Source organism: Urocitellus parryii, chromosome 3 (assembly GCF_045843805.1).
Source record: "Urocitellus parryii isolate mUroPar1 chromosome 3, mUroPar1.hap1, whole genome shotgun sequence".
NCBI lineage: Eukaryota > Metazoa > Chordata > Mammalia > Rodentia > Sciuridae > Urocitellus > Urocitellus parryii.
This window is the reverse complement of record NC_135533.1, coordinates 144,948,760-144,968,099: the sequence shown is the minus strand read 5'-3', so window position 1 is coordinate 144,968,099 and position 19,340 is coordinate 144,948,760. Positions and strand designations below refer to the sequence as shown.

Below are 19,340 nucleotides of genomic sequence, written 5' to 3'. Positions count from 1 at the left end.
CATATATTCAGAAATGTTGAATGTGCTGGCTACATTGGATAAGCCAAGCGATTGCCAAAAGACCCAGAATACAATCTCTGGGCTGTCTTTCTAATAGCAGTCCTGACTTGCTCACCAAGGCACTGAGGAAGCCATGAGCTTGGGGTTTTCTCCCAAACAACTTGAGAGATAAGAAAGAACCTAGAAGGGTGGACTCCTTATCGGATCGAGGCAGATGCTTTGATGCTTAAAGACAGTTTTAAGACCACGCCTTTCTTAGCTCACAGTGACCAGGGATAACGGTGAAGCATGAACTCTTGATGCCAAACACCATAACTGATATCCTGAAGATGCTGGGACACCCAGTTATTGGGGTTCTGCAGGTGCGCTCTCCCCGGGGGGCTGCCATATGGAGGAGGCAGGTTAAGTGCTGATGTCCTCTGAGGTCCAGTCTCCAGGCTGTGCTACCTAGAGGAATGGGTACCTCTTTCTAATTGGTACAAATGCACCATGTGGACTGGCAATGGTCCTGGTCTCTCTCTGACAGAAACACCGAACAGAGGAGTCAGAGGTCCTTGGTATATATGGCACTGCTCCACAACAGGGTACACACAGTTACATTCTGGAAAACCAACCACACTGTCATCGCGGCTGTTGCTACTTTCAAAAAGGACCTTTTAGTCTTTATCGAGCTCAGAATTTTGTTTTGTTTTGTTTTATCATTTTTGTCTATTTAGTATTGCCTCATATGAAAGCAGACCAATGAATTTTCACCGAATTTAGAAGATATGACTGGGATGGTGGGTCTGACTTACAAAGCTCTATTTTGTCCTCAAACTGACTTTGACATCCTCTCAGGGCGATGGCAAAGAGAGAAACTCGTCCCTGTAACCACTGATGGGAAAGTCTTATCATTTCGTATTAAAATTTCCTGGAACAGAGAAACGAACATGGATATCAGCTACTGGCCCCATGTTGAAGATCACAGAGAGGTCGGACCTCCTGTTGCACGAGTTAAGTTCTGGCGGGGTCCCCTTTGGATCACTTTTTGTGTCATTTATCTTTGCGTGACAATAGTTCACGACTCTCCTTGGTGTCAGAAAGGCCTCTGCTTTCTCTGATTCTCTGTTGATGTGGGCGTCAGACCACAACGTCTCAGGGGTTGTGAAGGCATTTCCCAGGAGGGCTCCAATGTCAGGGCATTGCTGTATCAGAGGCACCATGGGCTCACTGGTCTCAGGCTGGAATCAGGGCATGAAAGGAAGCGAAAGATGGGGGGAGAGGGCAAGATTGCTCTTTTAATGCCAACTTGCTCTTATGAGGGCTAATCCACCCCTAGGAGACCTGACCCATTCCCGAGAGACAGCATCAGTGCATTCATGAGACCGGGCCCCCATGATCTGATTACCTTCTACCAGACCCTGCTACTCAAAGGTTCCACCACCTCGACCCCTCTGTGCTGGGAACCAAATTTCTAGCTCGTGAATCTTTGGGGGACCAAACCATTTCCAAACCATCATAAGAGACTTGTCCATTTTTTCTTGCTAGTCGTGCCTGTGTTCTCTCTGCATCTCTGCCATTTGTATGATGGCTGGAGTGTATTGGAAAGTAGGAGGACAGGCTTGACCCGGTGGGGCCTGGGTGTCCACAGTGAGAATTTTGGATTTTGTGACAAGTCACTGGGAAATCATGGGACAGTTTATCATGTGATAATTGATATGACAAATCTTACAATATCATAGAATCTGGGCACTGGACTGACTGTAAGAATTCGGCTGGCTATAAAAATAGAGACTTGTGAATTTCAGAAGTATCCACTCTTGGGGTAGAGATCTTAATTTGAAAACAGTCTCATTTTGTGACTTCTGGGGTGTCTGACAAAATTTCATTTCTCGGCCTGAGTGGTAGTTGTTAAAATATCTGCCGGGTAGTCATTCACTAAGCCACATCTTACTTTGGTGTGGTTTCCTGCATTCTTATTTTTATTTCCAGTGGGAAGCCAGAAGACTGATTGGTCTCTCTGGATGGGCAGTTCTGTATTCTGTTTTGCACTTTTATAAATAATAACATCATGTATCCATGCAACCTGCCCCATTCACATATCCTACGATTAAAATCGTGGGGATAATTCCTAAGGAAAATAGAATCACTAGACCCAAGAGTATACACACACCTACCAAAATTTGTAGAAATTGTTAAATTTCTTTCCAAAGAAGATCACCACGATGCTATTTGGGGCCTCTGGCTCTCACACCCTCATTGATGCTAAGTAAAACGGAACCTCAACATTTTCCTGTGCATTTATGCATTTGTCGATTTGTGAGTGAGGGGGACTAAGTTTTAACTGTTGGTCATCCTCATTGCTGAGACTTCACCCAGGTAGGCACTTCTCATCATTTTAAGATAAAAATTGAAAGCTACAGTTTACTGAGAAATTCCGCAGGCAGGTCCCCACGGGACAGTTCCACTCCTTTTGCTACAGGAACTATTCCGGAATGGGCTTGAGTCCAAAGTTGAGTCCTTTGACTGGAGAATGCAGAACACATTTTGTCTGCAGGTCTGAATAGAGAGGTCTTCCTTCTCCTGGGACATGGATGGAGAAGGTAGGAGCCCGAGAGCCTCCTCTCACGAAGGAAGTCAATCTGAGAACCAGGAATACGTCTAACCGTGAACAGAGCTGAGAGAATCCAAAATAAATAGAGACAGAGCCTACTGTGATGTGCTGGATCAAGCCAACCTTGAAGGTTGTTTTTGTCTGAAATTTTCCAGTCTCAGAACCAGTAACTTCTCTCATGTTTCTCGTGCTAAGTCAATTGGATTTTCTGTTGCTTGCAACCAAAATCATTCTGACTCATACTCAGATGAGGTCATATTCATAAACAATAAGGATGTTGTTCTTTTTTTCCTTCCTTGTTGAATATTAATTATCCATGCATAGAAAATATGTTTTAGACACAGAGGTCACACCTCGGTGCTCCTTAAACAGTTGATAAGATTCCGAACAGAAAATGTATTGTAATGAATGCAAATCTATCCCAAAAGTTCAGCTCACACAAATTTATGTCAAGTTTGCATCTAATTATGGAAAATGGGTAACAGGTGATTAATAGGTCATTTCATCCTGTCATGTGAAAAAAGGTCATTTTCCTAGTTTGGCTTAGTTACGAACTAAACTGTGAGACTCGTTTTATAATTTTAAGGGAATTAGTCCAGTGTAATGATCAAGAACGTGGAGTTTAGAATCGAGTAGCTGGGCTCCAGTTATTTAGCTTTTCAACTGTGTGACTTTGGACAAATCACTGAATTCCTTTGTGCATTAGTTTCTTCAGAGGTCAAGAGGAGTTAATAGTAGCTCAGTTGGCCCCTTGTATCTGTTGGTTCCGTATCTGGGAATTCAACCAACCTTGGATTAAAAATATTTGGGATAAAAAAATTGTGTCTGGTACTGAACATGTAGAGATTTATTTTCTCTTTTTCCCTATTCCCTAGGCAATACAGTATGACAAGTATTTATAAAGCATTTACACTGTATTAGGTAAGATAAGTAATCTAGAGATGATTAAAGTATAAGGGAAGATGTGTGTTGGTTCTCTGCAAATACTATGCCATTTTGTATAAACCATTTGAGCATCTGCAAACCTTGGTATCCTGGCTGGGGAGAGGGGAACCCTGGAACTGATTCCCCACAGGTACTGAGGGCTGAGTGTCCTTGAATCCAGGGTGGCTCAATCAATAGATGGGCAAAGGAAAAGTCACTTCACAGAAGAAGAAATATGAATGGCCAACAAATATATGAAAAAATGTTCCACATTTCTAGCAATTAAATAAATTGCAAATTAAAAATACACTGAGATTTCATCTCATCCAGTCAGAATGGCAATTTTCAAGAATACAAGTAATAATAAATATGGATGAGGATGTGGGGGAAAAGATACACTCCTACATTGCTGGTGGGACTGCAGATTGGTGCAACCACTCTGGAAAACTGTATGGCAGTTCCTCAGAAAACTTGGAATGGAACCACCATTTGACCCAGGATATACCACTCCTTGATATAATACCCAAAGGATTAGAAATCAGCACACTGTAGTGACACAGCCACATCAATGTTTATAGCAGCTCAATTCACAATAGTTAATCTATGGAGCCAACCTAGGTGCCCTTCAACAGATGAATGGATAAAGAAAGTATGGTATTCATACACAATGAAATATTACTCAACCATAAAAAAGATTGGCTTTATGACTTTTGCCAGTAAGTGGATGGATCTGGGGACTATCCTGCTAAGTGAAATAAGCCAATCTCCAAAATCCAAAGTCCAAATGTTCTCTCTGAAACGCAGACACTAATACACAATAAGGGGGGAGTAAAGGGAAGAATAGAAGTCCACTGGATTAGACAAAAGGGAATGAAGGGAAGGAGAGGGGATGGGAATAGGAAAGACAGTAGAATAAATCAGACATAATTTTCCTATGTCCATAAATAAATACATGACCAGTGTGACTCCATATCATATATAACCACAAGAATGGGATCTTAATTAGAATAAGTTATACTCCGCGTATGTACAGTATGTCAAAATACACACTACTGTCAAGTATATCTAAAAAGAACAAAATTTTTAAAAAGAACTAATGTAGACTAGCTAGGAAAAAAAACCACACACACACACACACATATGGTTACTAGCTAGAAAAAATTATATATATATATATATATGCTAATGATAATTGAGTGAGAATACATGTCAAGAATTAGCACAGTACCCGAATAGACAGCAAGCCATAATATTTGTTATTTGTTATCCAGTATTTATTTTAAATGGCTAAATGACTTCTTTCGAGCCAATAAAGATAAACTTAGAATCGAGTCTGGAGCTAAATAACAAGCCCTGCTGATCTGGCCTCTGTCTTTCTTAGTCACCAGGCGTTCGATTGTCTTGTCTGCTTTGGGTATTTCTAAGGAGCAGAGATATGAATAGTTATCTCTGCATCACTCTTGTGAAATTCAGGCCTGAGCCTTATCTTAAAGTGAGCTAGCCCAAAAATTACCCCAGTGATCAGTCAAATATCTAGTTCAAAAGCGGCTGACTGTACTTCAGGGCTTTGTTCTAGTGCCTACAGGTAAGTACCTAATACCTGCCGCAGGTGGGTTCTTGTGAAGGTTAAATGGATGTGCAGCACAAAGTGCTTAGAACAGTGCCTGACATAAGATCTAAACAGCGTTAGCTGTGGTGGTGGTGGTGGGGGGGGTGTAGTCAGCAGTATAGCTGCTTGCCTGGCAGTCCTGAGGCACTGGGTTCACGTCCCCAATACTCACTGCAATAAAAAAACGAACAAACAAAACAAAACCGCATTAGTTCAGCTTCTGTTTCAGTGTTACTTTGTTGTTGTTTTGTTTGGGTGGTGGTGCTGGGGATCAAAGGGCATACTAAGCATGAGCTCTGTCACTGACCTACATCCCCAGGGAGTTTCTAAACCAGATTCCAAAACCTCAGAGGATACTAAAGAAGAGCCCTTCATTCAAGTGCCTTTCTCCATTGCTACCAGCAGAGGGCAGCCTAGCCTCAGAGGAGGCCTTGGGGACAGATCACCCAGAGGGTCTGGGTTCTTTTGGGTCCCCATCTTGAAATAACTTTTTGCTATAGGTGCTTCATCATCTCCTCATGATCGGTGGTAAAGGAATATGTGAGAATGTTTGGGGGTTGCAGAATTTTCATCCAATACCTTGGTTAGCTTCATCCATCCATCCATCCGTCCATCCATGGAAAACCTTCTTCACGTCAGATACCCGGCTAGGTTTCAGGGACTTAGAGGTGAACAAGATGGATACCATCCCTACCCTCATGGGACCCCAACTCAGTTGGGAAGCCAGATATTAAGTGGTAATGACACCAAGTGTACCCCGCTACTGTGATGATAAGATCTCAAAGGGTAACGACAGCGCCATGTGAGCAGGTGAACGGGAGACACCCCCCCCCCCCATTCTTGAAGGGTTGGCATGTCCAAGAAGGCTTCTCTGAAGAGGTACTTCACATGAGACAGAGGGAGGCCTTGCATCTGACACACAGAATGGACCTTCACCAGGTGAAGGGGCCCATGGGAAGAAGAACTTTCACTCATTCAGCCAATAGGTCCCCGGATCTGCCTGGTGCCATGCCCTGTTCTAGGTGCTCAGTGAACGGCACGGGCAAAGTCTCTGCCCTCAGGATGCTGACAGCCTGGGGGAGGAGATGGACACCCAGCAGGTAAAACAATAAAGAAGAGAACGAACGCGTGGTTGAATAAATAAGAAAATCACAGGTCGTGGTTATTAAGTCACCGGTCGTCCCTCGAAGAAAATAAAGCAGGGTGATGTGACGGCAGGTGACTAGGGATGAGTGGCTGCTCTAGTGAGAAGCTTAGGCTGGCTTCTCTGAGAGGCTGAGGTCTGGGGCATAAGGAAGAGCCAGCCTCGTAAAACCCTGGGGAGGGTGTTCTGGGTAGAGGAAGCACATTTTTTTGCCTTGAGGCAAAAATGATCTTGGCATGATGGGGGGGGGGGGTGGATAGAAGGCCAGGTGTGGCTGTAGCCGAGGGGTGAGGGGGAGTCCGGACTAGGGGAGGAGATCTGAGAAGCGGTCATGGGTCTCACCATGTAGGGCTTCATGGGCTGTGGTGATTGCATGGGAGATTTGTGGACGGGTGGGTCAGGTTCCAGCAGAGGAATGATGGGATTCCCTTAGGTTTTTTTTTTTTTTTTTTTTTAATATATATATTTTTAGTTGTAGATGGACACACAGTATCTTTATTTATTTTTATGTGGTGCTGAGGATGGAACCCAGTGCCTCACACATGAGAGGCAAGCGCTTTGCCATTGAGCTACAGTCCCCGTCCCTCCATTTACGTTTCGAGGTCGCCCTGGCTGTTGCATGGAGCATGAATGGGAACACAGAATGGGTTAGACAGAACAATGGTCTTCCAAAGACAGACAGCCCCATACGAATTCCTGAAAACTGTGAAGATACTAGGTTACGTAGCAAGAGAGAATTAAGGGAACAGATGGAATTCAGATGGCTAATGAGCAGACCCTAATATATGGAGATCATGCTGGGTTATCCAAGATGGGCCCAGTGTCATATCAGGGGTCTTTAAATAAGGAAGTGGGAGAGAAAGGTGTCAGAACAAGAGAGGTGTGGTGTGACAGCTAAGTGGCCATTGCTGACCTTGAAGATGGAAGGGGGTCATGAGCCATGGAATGCAGGCAGTCTCTAGAAGGTAGAAAAGGTAAGAAAGGGTACTCTCCCAGAGAGCCTCCAGAAAGGACTCCAGCCCTGCCACCATCTTGATTTTGGCCCATGGAGATCCACTTGAAACTTCTGACCTCCAGAACTGTAAGATAATAAATTTGAGCTAAGTCACTCTGTAATATTCGTAACACCATCAATCTGATTCGAAGACACAGGAGCCCGAGTAGGAGGCTACTGTCAGAGTTTAGATAAGCTTTGGTAATGGTTCAAGACATATGGCTTCTCTTTCATGCCGTTCACCAGGCTGTTTATTACCTCCCTGTAGGCAGGACTGGACTTCTAATGCGTTCCCCCCAATACTTCACTCCAAAGCACAACCGGTTCCCATTCATGGGATTCCATGTCACCTTCAGGGAGGAGGCAGATATGAACACGTGGTGGCAGTGTCAGGAGATGACAGCTTGGGAACAAAAAGCAGTGCTTGCCAGTGGACCGGTGTGTGGGTGAGACCTGGGCAAGTCGGCACTTAGGCAGGAAGAGGTGAACATTTTGTCCTGGGTCCTGCCGGCCTGCTGGGCGCTCCCCCGAGGACAGGAGCGGGTACCTCAGATGACTGCAGCATCGCAGAGAGGGAACTTCCAACATCCCTCTTCCGACCTCTGATAATGACTCTCTGCTGCAACCGATCCATCTATTGCAAAGAGAATTCCTTCTTTCTGAGGCTTCTCCAGTGATGAGGGGTGATGCCTGAGCAGCGTATTTGCCTGTTAAGGGATTTATTTCAAAACCAACATTAAAAAATGTCTGGGTTCAGGGATCTGATTCCAAGGATAATCCCCAGGCTCAAATATTCCATGTCCGTGAGTATTTTTTAAGGGTTGGTGGTAACTTGACAAATGTGGATGCTATTTTAGAAGATTTTTCTTTCTTTCTTTTTCTTTTCTTTTTTTTCCCCAGGGGGTGGGGGAGGTAACTGGTGGCCCTAAACTGTCTTTTATATTTAGAAGCCTGGATCTAGGGTTACGTATCAAGATTCATGCGTGGTGCCGTTCTGCTGAATGCAGCTGTCTTCCTGTAGGCCAAAGATAATTTGCTGATCCAGGAGCTGAGGCCAGCGATTTTATGTCTGCATCTGCTTCTGCCCGTAACTTGTGGGCAGAGACGGGGCAGCCTCAAGAGCTGCAGCTCTCCGAGCCTGGGGATGCCAATGGCAGTGAGATGGGCATTTGTTTCCTGAACCTTCCCTCCCCTCATCTACTGCTGGTGCTCTGTCTTGCAAAGTGACTGTGTGGTACTCTGGTCATCCTGTCCTGTCATTTTGGTGTGGCCTTCAGATGGTGTGTGTGTGTGTGCCTGTTCCCCCTCTTTAGACCATGGGCAGCCTCTCCAGGGGTCCCTCTTCGTGGTACTGAAATTTCCAAAGCCTCCCCCAGCTTCTGTGACTGAGCAGCTGCCCCACAAATGTTGGTCAGAGGAGGAAGGAGAGGACAGTGATAACACAAGAGGGACATGGAAAAGCCACTAGATCCCTAGAGTCCTGTGGGTAGAAGGCGTAATTGGGTGCAGAATGGTTCATGTGGACAGTGGTTGTTTTTCTGCCAGGATCTGTCCTTCCTTCTGGTAAAAAGCACCTTGGTTCTCTTCTGGGAAACCACCCTGCCCACACCTTCCATCCGTAAAGATTGCATCGGGCTAGCCTTGCACTCAGCTCCAGGGCTTGACCACTGTCCATGGGAGTGGACACATAGGGTGCTGAGTACCCCTGGCCACAGCAGCAATTTGTATTGGCATGGGGACCACATGGCTGTGTCCTATCTCAGATGGATTGTGCAATATTTTGGATGAAACCAGATTTTTCTTCCTGTAGTTACTAAAGGAATGTTTTATTTCCACAGGTGCTCCTAAGTGGGTAGGAAGAAGTTCAACTCTATGGGCAGCCATCTCGTCACCGTGAAACCCAAACCAACTCATTAGGCTGGGACTGAGAATTGCACTGGGAAGAGCTGTTATTAACAGTGAGCCCCCAGATTAGCCATACCTGAAGCTATTCTCCCAGAATTTTCAGTTTATGTAAACAGTAAACTCAGGCTGGGGCTGTAGCTCAGTGTTAGAGCCACTTGCCTAGCACATGTGAGGCACTGGGTTTGTTCCTCAGCATCACACAAAAATAAATAAATAAAGATGGTATTGTGTCCATCTACAACCATGTATATATGCTATCCCACTCCTTGGTATTTAGCCCGAAGAATGAAAGTCGGCATACTAGAGCAATCCCCGCACACCCCAGTTCGCAGCAGCACGATTCACAATCGCCGAACTATGGAGTCAGCCTAGGTGTCCATCAACCAATGAATGGATCAAATACATCTGGTCTATATACACACAATGGAGTTTTATTCAGCCATAAAGAAAAATGAAATGATGACATTTGCAGAAAAATTGGATGGAACCTGAGACCGTTATGTTAAGGGGAATAAGCCAAACTCAGAAGGTCAAGGGTCATGGGTTTTTCTCTCTTAGGTGGAAGCTAGAGAGGAGGAAGGAAATGAAAGGTGGGGGCGGGGGTGTCTCATGAAGATCCAAGGAAATCAGTAAAACAGAGGAAAGGGATGGGGGGAGGGAGGAGGGGAGGGGAAAAGGAAAGGCTGGGAGTGAACTGGCCAAAGCACAATGCATCATATTGTGTGCATGTATGAATATGTAACAAATCCCACCATGATGTACAACTATCATGTACCAGTAAATATATGGACCCCAGGGCCATTTTATGCCCTAGGGTTATCTGAGCACGGATGCCCCGTTCAGCCCCCATCCCTTGGCCTCTCTGTGGCCTTCTCTATGGAAGGACACTGTGGTGGGAGAGCCACATTTTGGTTCTGGAAATCTCCAGAAGGACGGGAGCCCCCAAGGAAACCCAATTCACTCACTGTGATAAACACGCTTTACTTAAAACCGTTTTTTATTCTGCCCCTCAGCAACACTTTTCATTGAATTTGAGGAAAAGACCAGGGACCCGAACACATACAAACAAACAACCAGATATTATAGACAGAAACGAGGATCCGATCTCCTGGAATGGCGCGTCCCTGTGTGCCGAGAACCCGTGTCCCAGCGACCTCCGGGGACCAGAGCTGGCTCATAATGGGCATGTGGGTGGGATGGCGGGTAGAAACGGGTGTCCATTCACTTTTATTTATTTATTTATTTAGCCACGGCTCAGTATCTTAGCCAATGCCTGAGATTCACAGTCGTCTAAGAATCACGACTTGTATTGGTAAAACTCTTAGCATTTTCCCCGGGGAACAGACCTATTGTGACAATTAATTTTCATAACACAGTGAGGTAAGTAGGCAGGTGTTCTTATCTGCATTTTCCAGAGGAAGAAACTGGAGGCAGAGAGAACCCCAGAAACTTGCCTGACATCAGCTTGCATAGCTAGTTAGTGCCAAGAAAAAAAAAAAAAGGCACTGGAACAGATATAGTTTGACTTTTAGTTTCTTATTCTTTCCATGAAAATTCACTGCTTTTTCTTCTGCTCTGGAAAACTCATTATCACTGTATTTCTAATGTTCGTTTTTGAAATTTGCCACATATCTATAGATATGAATTTATTTGAACAGAAATGACATAACACATCCATCTCTGCAGAGCCACAAATGGAAGGAAGTAAATAAAATATATAACATGAAAATAAAAGAATACCATTGAGTTCCATCTAGACAGCAGACCGAACCCCAAGGGCAGCTCCTTCTTTGTTAAAAAGCACAAAGAACCATAGGGTCAGGAAGGTGTCAAGGACCCACTGGCACAAAATGGAGACTTGCTCCTGGCTGAATCGGGATTGAGAAAGAAGAGAAAAGGGAAACATTCTCTGTGGTGCAATGTCACTTAACAGTATGTCTATCAACTGCTTGGAAACCAGCCTGGGCGCCTTCTCTCTGCAAGACACCGTTAGCGTGTTCCAACAGGCAGAATCATGGTGTCACAAAGCCAGTCCAAGCTGGGCGCGGGGCACACGCCTGTCATCCCAGCGACTCGGGAGGCTGAGGCTGGAGGATCGCAAGTTCAGAGCCAGCCTCAGCAACTTATGGGGCCCTCAGCGACTCAGTGAGACCCTGTCTCAAAATAAATAAATAGATAAACAAACAAAACAAAGCCAGCGCATTCCCACCTTCGGGGTTTGCGGACAGAAAAGAAATACGAGGGGGTGGCAGAGCTGGGTGGCATTCAGGAAAACCAAAGAGCTTGCCTGCCACCTCTAAAAAAAATGAAAGAACAAACACACACACACATATCCAACTGCATTAGACAACTTTAAACATGCCGCAGAGGCCCCAGCATCCACCGCGCTTTCTGGAAATTTCCTACTCCCCCCCAGTTCAGACCTCCCCACCCTGTGAAAAGAGATGTCTGGAGATCATCTCGAGGGAGGAGGCATGGACACAGAGCTGGGCTCCACTCAGAATGGGAGCCTTCTTTTCTTCTTCTTCCTCTTCTTTTTAAACTAATCGGGGACATTGGCTGATGTGGCCGTGCTGCTTGGGTTGCTGAATCTTGGACTTTTGCTGTTGGTTGGCCAGGGACCTGCCTCTGGAGAGTCCTGGAGGAAGGGATCTCACAGTCCAAAGTCGGGGATCCATCCCTCAGTTTCTTTGGGGAAGGGGGGTGTGCAGATGAGGACCATCCTCCACGCTGGCGGCTGCAGCAGGCTTCTCAGGAGCTGTGAGGTACAGACAGACAGTGAGACACAGACAGACAGGCAGACCCACAGCGCCCGAGCCTCGGTGGCCGGCTTCCTTGGCTTGCCGTCTGCCTTACTTAAGGGAGATTCGTCTGGGTAAACAGATGCTGAGAAGGACAAGCAGGTCTGCGTGCTTTGGACCCTGAGCAGAGGATTCCTTTTGAGAAATATTTAACATTTGGAAAGCCTGTTTTATGGTCCACGTGGCACATGGAAAAAGCTGAATGACACAGATGCCACCAAATGCCTCCAGCATGTCTGAATCCCATTCTCCTTTCCAACCGAGAGTGCTGCTGCTAGAACTTCTGGGGGTCTCTTCAGCCATTTTTTTCCCTCTGCATTTAAATCCATAAATATGCAGTTGGAAATTATATATTCATTGTGTGTGTGTGTGTGTGTGTGTGTGTGTGTGTTTACTTAATGGGCTCATGCTGTATACAGTTGTCCCTCAGTATCCATGGAGGGTTGGTTCCAGGCTCCCAAGGACATAAAAATCCACAGATGCTCAAGTCTTTGATAGAAAATGGAACGTCCTAACATACTTTCAATCATCTGCGGGTTACTCATACTATCTAGTACAATGTAACTGCCGCGTAAGTAGTTGTTACACTGTTTTGTTTAGGGAATAATAACAAGAAAAAAGTCTATGCATGTTCAGTACAGATGCAATTTAAAAAGTAATTTGTTTCCCCTGCTGTTGGTTGAACAGTCAGATGCAGAGCCCACAGAGATGGAGGGCTTACTGTATGCTTTTCTGCAATTTTTTTTTGTTTACTTGTTAATTTATTCGATGAACAATTACACGATGGGCATCACTTTCAGTACTGGTGATTCTTTTTTAAATATATATATATTTAAAAATTAAATAATATATTATATTATTAATATAATATAATATATTAAATGATATAAATATAATATATTAAATAATATAAATATATTAAATAATATAATATATTATTAATATAATGTATTAAATTAAAATATATATATATATTAGTAGTAGGTGGACACAGTACCTTTATTTTTATGTGGTGCTGAAGATCACACCCATGGCCTCATGTTCTCCCACTGGATCACAACCCCAGCCCCCACTGACCCTTTTAATACCTGACAATCACACAGTAGAGAGCGTCAGACACTGATTTATGCAATTGAATCTTTCCAGCTCCAGAAGGTAGGTACTGTTATTGTCCCCATTTTATGCAAGAGAAAACTGAGGCACAGATGGGTTAAAAGACGTGCCCAAGGACCCTGGATTGAAACTCTAGCGCTCTAGCTTCAAAGCAGGCATCCTTAAGGGCTGTGGTCTATTATTATGGGAAATGACAGAAATGAAAACATTCCTGGGTTTCTCATCCCAGTATGGGGAACCAGGGAGTGGTAAATGTTAGGAAGAAAAGTAAAATTGGATAAAGCTAAGGTAATAGCTGAGCATGCATCTGAGGAAGAGATGGTATGTGCTGCATGGATAAGAATAAAGAGAGTTTCAGGCTGAGGCAAGAGCAAGTGCAAAGACCCTGGGGCAGGAACATATTTGCACTCCTCCAACAGAAGAATCCACTATGGCATGATGGGGAGAGTGTAGGAAGATGAGACAGAGAGGCAGCAAATGATCGTGCAAGGCCTTGTAAGGTTAGAGTAGGACAGATGTTTTCATGTTTAAATGCAGGGTAGTATCCCATCCTGAGAATAAGCTGCTACTTATGTAAACTTCCCACAAATGGACATTTAGATTGTTTCAAGGTTTCCCTTATTTCAAACCAAGCTGCCGTGAACTTATTGCGTATCTATGTCTCATAACACAGGCTGCACGTTAGAATGCCTTGGTGAGCCTAAAACCTGCTGGTGCCCGGTCCTATCACGGGAGATTCTAATAAAATTTCCCCTAGGGTGGGCTCTGGGCTTCAGAATTTTTAAAAAGCCCCCCAGGTGATTCTGCTGTGTAGCTGGGGTGCAGAATTACTGTTTCACGTGCATTTGTGTGCACCTGTATCCAGGGTGGATTTTGAGAAGTGGAATTGCTGGGTTGGCAGGCACGTGGATTTTAAAGTTTAATAAGTATCACTGTCCTTTGGAATCCAAGGAGGATTGGTTCCAGGTCCCACTCTGGCCACCCAAATCCACAGCAGCTCATGTTCTGTATATAAAATGGCAGAGTATCTGCATAGCCCTTTTGCACTTCCTAGATCCTCTCTCGACCACTCATAATCCCTAATGCAATGTAGATCCTGTGTAAATCGTTGCTATACTTTATTGTTTAGGGATCAATGACAAAAAAAAAATCTGTACATTTTTAAATATAGATGCAATTCCCCCTCCCCAATTTTGTGATTGGTAGAATCCACGGGTGTGAAACCTACGGATACAGAGTACTGACTACACATCCAATTGACTTGCCAGAGACTGTCCCATTCACTCCTCCACCAATAGTACTGTATCCATTTTTTTGCACCCTGCCAACACAGATATTATCCATCTTTTTAATTGTTTCAATCTGGCAGACAAAAATCACACAGTATTTCATTATTGCTTGAATTTGTGCTTCCCCGCTGGCTAGTGAGAGGGACCGTCTTTTTTCATGTTTATTCTGATTTCTTCCCCAACATCCCATAAGCTTATGTGCCCCTCACATTAAAAAAAAATTCTTTCTCTGCTGGCAACTTAGTTCTGACTTATCTCTCCCTCAACTTATCTGAGCCAACAAAGTCCCTTCTGACCTGGGGAAATGGGTGATATCCTCATTTTTCATTACAGAATCACAAAAATTCTCCAAAGACACATCTGGGTAGAAACAACTCCCGGGAAACCTTGCCCTCACCCATAGTACAGGAAAGAAGATGGATTTGATTTATGTTTTTTTTTTGCAAAAAGGCCACGTTCTTGCTTTAGGCCTATCTTGACATACTTTCCTCCCATCTAGATAGGATGTTTTGAGGCCAGAGAACTACATTCATGTCAGTGCATTTATAAGAGAGATGCTTTCCTGGTGAAGAATGGATTAATAGCTCCTCACTCCATGTCCCTATTAATGGGACACAATCTTGGGACCCTTAGCCCTCCCCAAAGGTCAAGTTCTTCCTTAATAGAAACCTCGGAACATAAAGGGTCCTAAGGTGAAGAGTAACATGTGAGCACTTTTAATGCAGGGTTGGATGTGTACCTGGCTATTTAGACATCTCTGAGACCATTCAGAGATGCGAATTTAGTGGCTCACCTTGTATATGCATTTAGCTTATGGCAAGTCAACTATTTACGTCACTCAAAAAGAAAAAAAGCACCGGGCATGGTGTGGCATAGATAGGCCTGTAATCCCAGTGACGTGGGAGGCTGAGCCATCAGGATTGCAAGTTCAGAGTCAGCCTCAGCAACTTAGCGAGACTCCAAGCAACTTAGTAAGAGAGCTGTTTCCAAATAAAAACATTAAAAAGGGCTGGGGATGTGACTCAGTGGTAAAGTGCCCTGGGTTCAATCCCTGATACTAACAAAACAAAACAAAACAAACAACAACCAAAAACACTCGCCCTCCCCCACCTCCAACAAAAACAAAAACATTCTCGCTGCCACTCTGCTCCATGGTCAAGAGCCTGGAACATGGTTTCGGGTCTTAAGACACCTTTAAAAAGACACAGCTCCACTGTACACTCCCAGATGACCACTGGGTCATCTGAGAGTATCATACTTATGGCTGAGAACACTGGTCTCCCTTGCACCCAAACTTTGTCATGGTCAACTGACTATGCCACTAAGGAAGTCCCAGTGAATTTCAGAGGACATCAAGACAAGTGACCAGGAACATGACCACAAGGAAGGAGGAAGAGGAAACCACTACCTTCCCAGGAAAAGCACAAGAACAGAGGATTCTAGCAGGCATCTTAGGTGTCATAGTGTGAGACAATAGGACTATGTATTTGGTCCCTGTTTCTGGATCCTAAGACAGAGTTCCCAATGCTCTTGTAGATCCGGGTGCTAAGAGAATCTTTTGTTCCAATATTTGCTCTTTGACTCAAGTTTCTGACACAGAGTTTCTAGAGCCCTTAGAGTTTTCCTGGGCGATAGGAGCATCTTTTGTCCTAAAAAGTGACTCCCGGTGGGTGCTGGGTAGACTCGGATGGGGGCTGGTGGCCAGGGGAACACAGCATAGGATTAGAAGTTTGCACATTCAGCCTGACCTCTTCACCCCAACTTCCAGGGAGGGGGGAAAGGGGTGAAGGGTTAATTGACCATCAAGGCCCATGATGCAATCAATCATGCCCACATAATGAAGCCTCCATACCACTCCCCAGAGACAGGTTTCTAGTAGGTCCCGCACTGCTGGGCATGAGCCTGGAGGGTGCAGCTCAGAGAAGGATGGAACCTCTGTACCCCTTCCTGCATCCCGTGCCCTACGCATTCCTTCTGATGTTCATCTACATCCTTGGGATATACTTTATAATAAATGAGTAAATATGAGTAAATGTTTCCCTGAATTCTGTGAATCCTCCCAGCAAGTTAAGAGAACCTGAAGAAGGGGTTTGGGAAACTCCTAATTTATGCGGGACTGGTCCGAAGCACAGGTCTGGGGCTTATGATTGGCATCTGGCTAGGGGAAGTCTCGCGAGAATGAGCATCAGCTGGTGGGATCTGACCCTAACTCCTGCAGTGCGCTGGTTTAGGATGGGCATCGGAATTCATTAGGATTGGTAAGAGAGAGGGCCACCGTTTGTGCAAATTTCACCTGTGCCATTCATCATTTCACTCTCCCCAGCAACTTAAGGGCAGAAATTTTTTTTTTTCTAATTTGGGGAAGACTAATTTTTATGATTCCGTTTGGACCAGAACACTTCTATCAACACAGTGTTCAAGTCAAACTTATCGAACATTTTGACTCAAGTGATTCTCGGATCTTATGAATTGGATGACACCAAACCCTATCTTTCTTTGCCCAACTACTACGTGGCTGGGATAGATACCCTGTAAAATTAGAATGAATGAGACCTTCTGAGGAATTTGGGTAAAGACTATCAGGACCTGAGGCTATTCCAAAAAAGCTACTCCCTGGAATTTCAACCACTTGGGGTTTCAATCTGTTCTTCAACAGGTGGGACGTTGAGGATAAAGACAAATATTTTGAAAGGCGAGGCCTAAAAGACAGTTTACATTTTTGAATGAAACTTAGACACACATTGATGGCTCTTTATCTGATCTCCAGACTTGTTCTTTTTGATAACATGGAGGGAAAAGTATTTAAAAGGAATCTGAGGTGGTGCACACCTGTAATCCCACTGACTCCAGACTTTAAAAAATTTTTTCTTTTCTTTTCTTTTCTTTCTTTCTTTCTTTCTTTCTTTCTTTCTTTCTTTCTTTCTTTCTTTCTTTCTTTCTTTCTTTCTTTCTTTCTTTCTTATAGGGCCTCATAATTTGTCCAGGCTGGCCTCAAACTAGCTAGCCTCCTGTCTCAGCCTCTGAGTAACTGGGATTATAGGCACGAGCCACCATATCTGGGAATTGGTGTCCTTTGAAGTCAGATTTCCCCAACCCTCTGTGGAAGACCTTGCTGCCTTTAGGTTGTTCCAACAGAACCTCCTCTGGGGACATCTGCTTGGTGGTAACCCTATTCCCCTCCTTGGCATTGACTTGGAATAAATTGGGATGATGAGTTTGCTGATGTAAATGAAAACTGACCCCAGTGTTAACAGCTACCGTCGTAGGTGTGGTCTTCCTTTTGGACGTGGGAGAGGAAATTTGCTAGGACTTGACAAAGAGGGTTCTGCTAACTACCAGTGTCTGAATCTCCAGGGTGGTGTGAAGAGCTGAAAAGATGCGGATTCCTGGGATTCACATCTTATTTTAGTGAGCTGGAATTTTTTTTCTTTTTTTGGTGTGAGGGAGGTACCAGGGATTGAACTCAGGGGCCCTGGACCACTGAGCCCCGTCCCCAGCCCTATTTTGTATTTTATTTAGAGACAGGATCTCACTGAGTGGCTTAGCACCTCGCTGTTGCTGAGGCTGGCTTTGAACTCACGATCCTCCTGCCTCAGCCTCCTGAGCTGCTGGGATGACAGGCGTGGGCCATTGGGCCTGGCTGAGCTGGAATCTTTTGAAGGTGGGTTTGGATGAGGACTTCTAAACCTTCCAGATCATTCTTCTGCAGTGTAAGGGTTGGGAACTCTTCCTTAGTGGCTATACATTGCCATTCAATTCCTCTAGTAAACTAGGTCTGGGGAATTTTTATTCCAAAGGATTATTGAGAAATTGGCTATATTTTTTAATCTTTATAGGAAAATAGAATTGATTTCATTTTCTAAGGATTAGTTCCTTATTGTCTTTCTCCATCATTTTTTCCTTTATTTGTCTGCCTCATTCTTTTACTCCCTCTCCTTCTTACTCTTTCTGCCTCTTCTCCCTGCGTCAGTCTCTCTTTTCTGTGTGTCTGTCTCTCTCTCTTGCACACACATGACAAACACTTTAAATTTGAGTTTCTCCATGGGATTCTAACTCTGGAAACTTTTTTTGTGTTCTCTTTATAACATAGAGGGAAAAGTATTTAAAAGGAATCTGAGGTGGTGCACGCAGCCTGTAATCCCACTGACTCTGGAGGCTGAGACTGGAAGATTGCAAGTTCAAGGCCAGCCTCAGCAACTTAGTGAGATTCTGTCTCAAAATGAAAAAACAAAACAAAACAAAACAAAAACTGGAGATGTAGCTCAGTGGTAGAGCACCCTGGGTTTAATCCCCAGAACCAAAAAAGGAATCTGAATTTATAGATAGGGAAATAATTCTGTTTTTATTTAATGGGGAAATAGAGTCATAGAGAATTTAATAACTTGCTCATATGGTCTGTGTGTTGGAACTAGGATTTGAATCTTGCTAAAACTGATCCTAAAGTCTAGGCTCTAAGCATGGGGAGAAGGAATGAGAAATCACCCTCTCTCCTACTTCTTATTCCTAAGTCAGCAAACTTCAATCACAAGTGTATACACGTCCAGAAAGAAACATAAGAGGAATGAAGACAGTCCTTATCTAGGAAGACTTCTGTGCTCCTTACAAAACTTCTTAGACAATGTCTCATGTAACTAATCTTTGAAAGCCAAATGGTCCACCACCGATTGCCAACTAAATACAAAGTAGTTAGTACCCAGGCTGTTAACACTATGAATTTGCAGTCAACATCCAAAAATCAGAAGAGCTTATACAAAAGCCCAGATCTCTAACACCTCTTGAAAAATGGGGCCTTAAGTGGTAACAATTGGGGCAGAGTGGTAGCTGTTCTCTATAAACCAATCAACCACAGTCCCCACCACTCCCTATTGCCCCATGACCGGGCTGCTTCATTCACGTAAGCTCCCTGCCTGAGTCCTGCAGTCCTTGGACTTGGTGACCCTTGGCCTGTGGTCCTCACATGTTTTTGAA

At 44.3% G+C, this 19,340-nt stretch overlaps 1 protein-coding gene and 1 long non-coding RNA gene across 3 annotated transcripts in view; one reads left to right on the top strand and one right to left on the bottom strand.

Moving 5' to 3' along the window:
* The first annotated feature begins 7,603 nt into the window (after positions 1 to 7,603).
* Positions 7,604 to 9,415, top strand: LOC113193069 (uncharacterized). The gene is made up of 3 exons (XR_003302096.2): positions 7,604 to 8,067; positions 8,286 to 8,544; positions 9,103 to 9,415. It is a non-coding gene; the product is annotated as an uncharacterized LOC113193069 (long non-coding RNA).
* Positions 9,416 to 9,580: 165 nt separating this feature from the next.
* Positions 9,581 to 19,340, bottom strand: part of Tmem233 (transmembrane protein 233) — a 35,975-nt gene continuing 26,215 nt past the window's right edge. For both annotated transcript variants that reach the window (XM_026403390.2, XM_026403387.2), the window contains one exon: positions 9,581 to 11,927. In XM_026403390.2, coding sequence (XP_026259175.1) covers positions 11,823 to 11,927 — 105 coding nt within the window. In that variant the 3' untranslated portion in view covers positions 9,581 to 11,822. The remainder of the gene's footprint in view (positions 11,928 to 19,340) is intronic.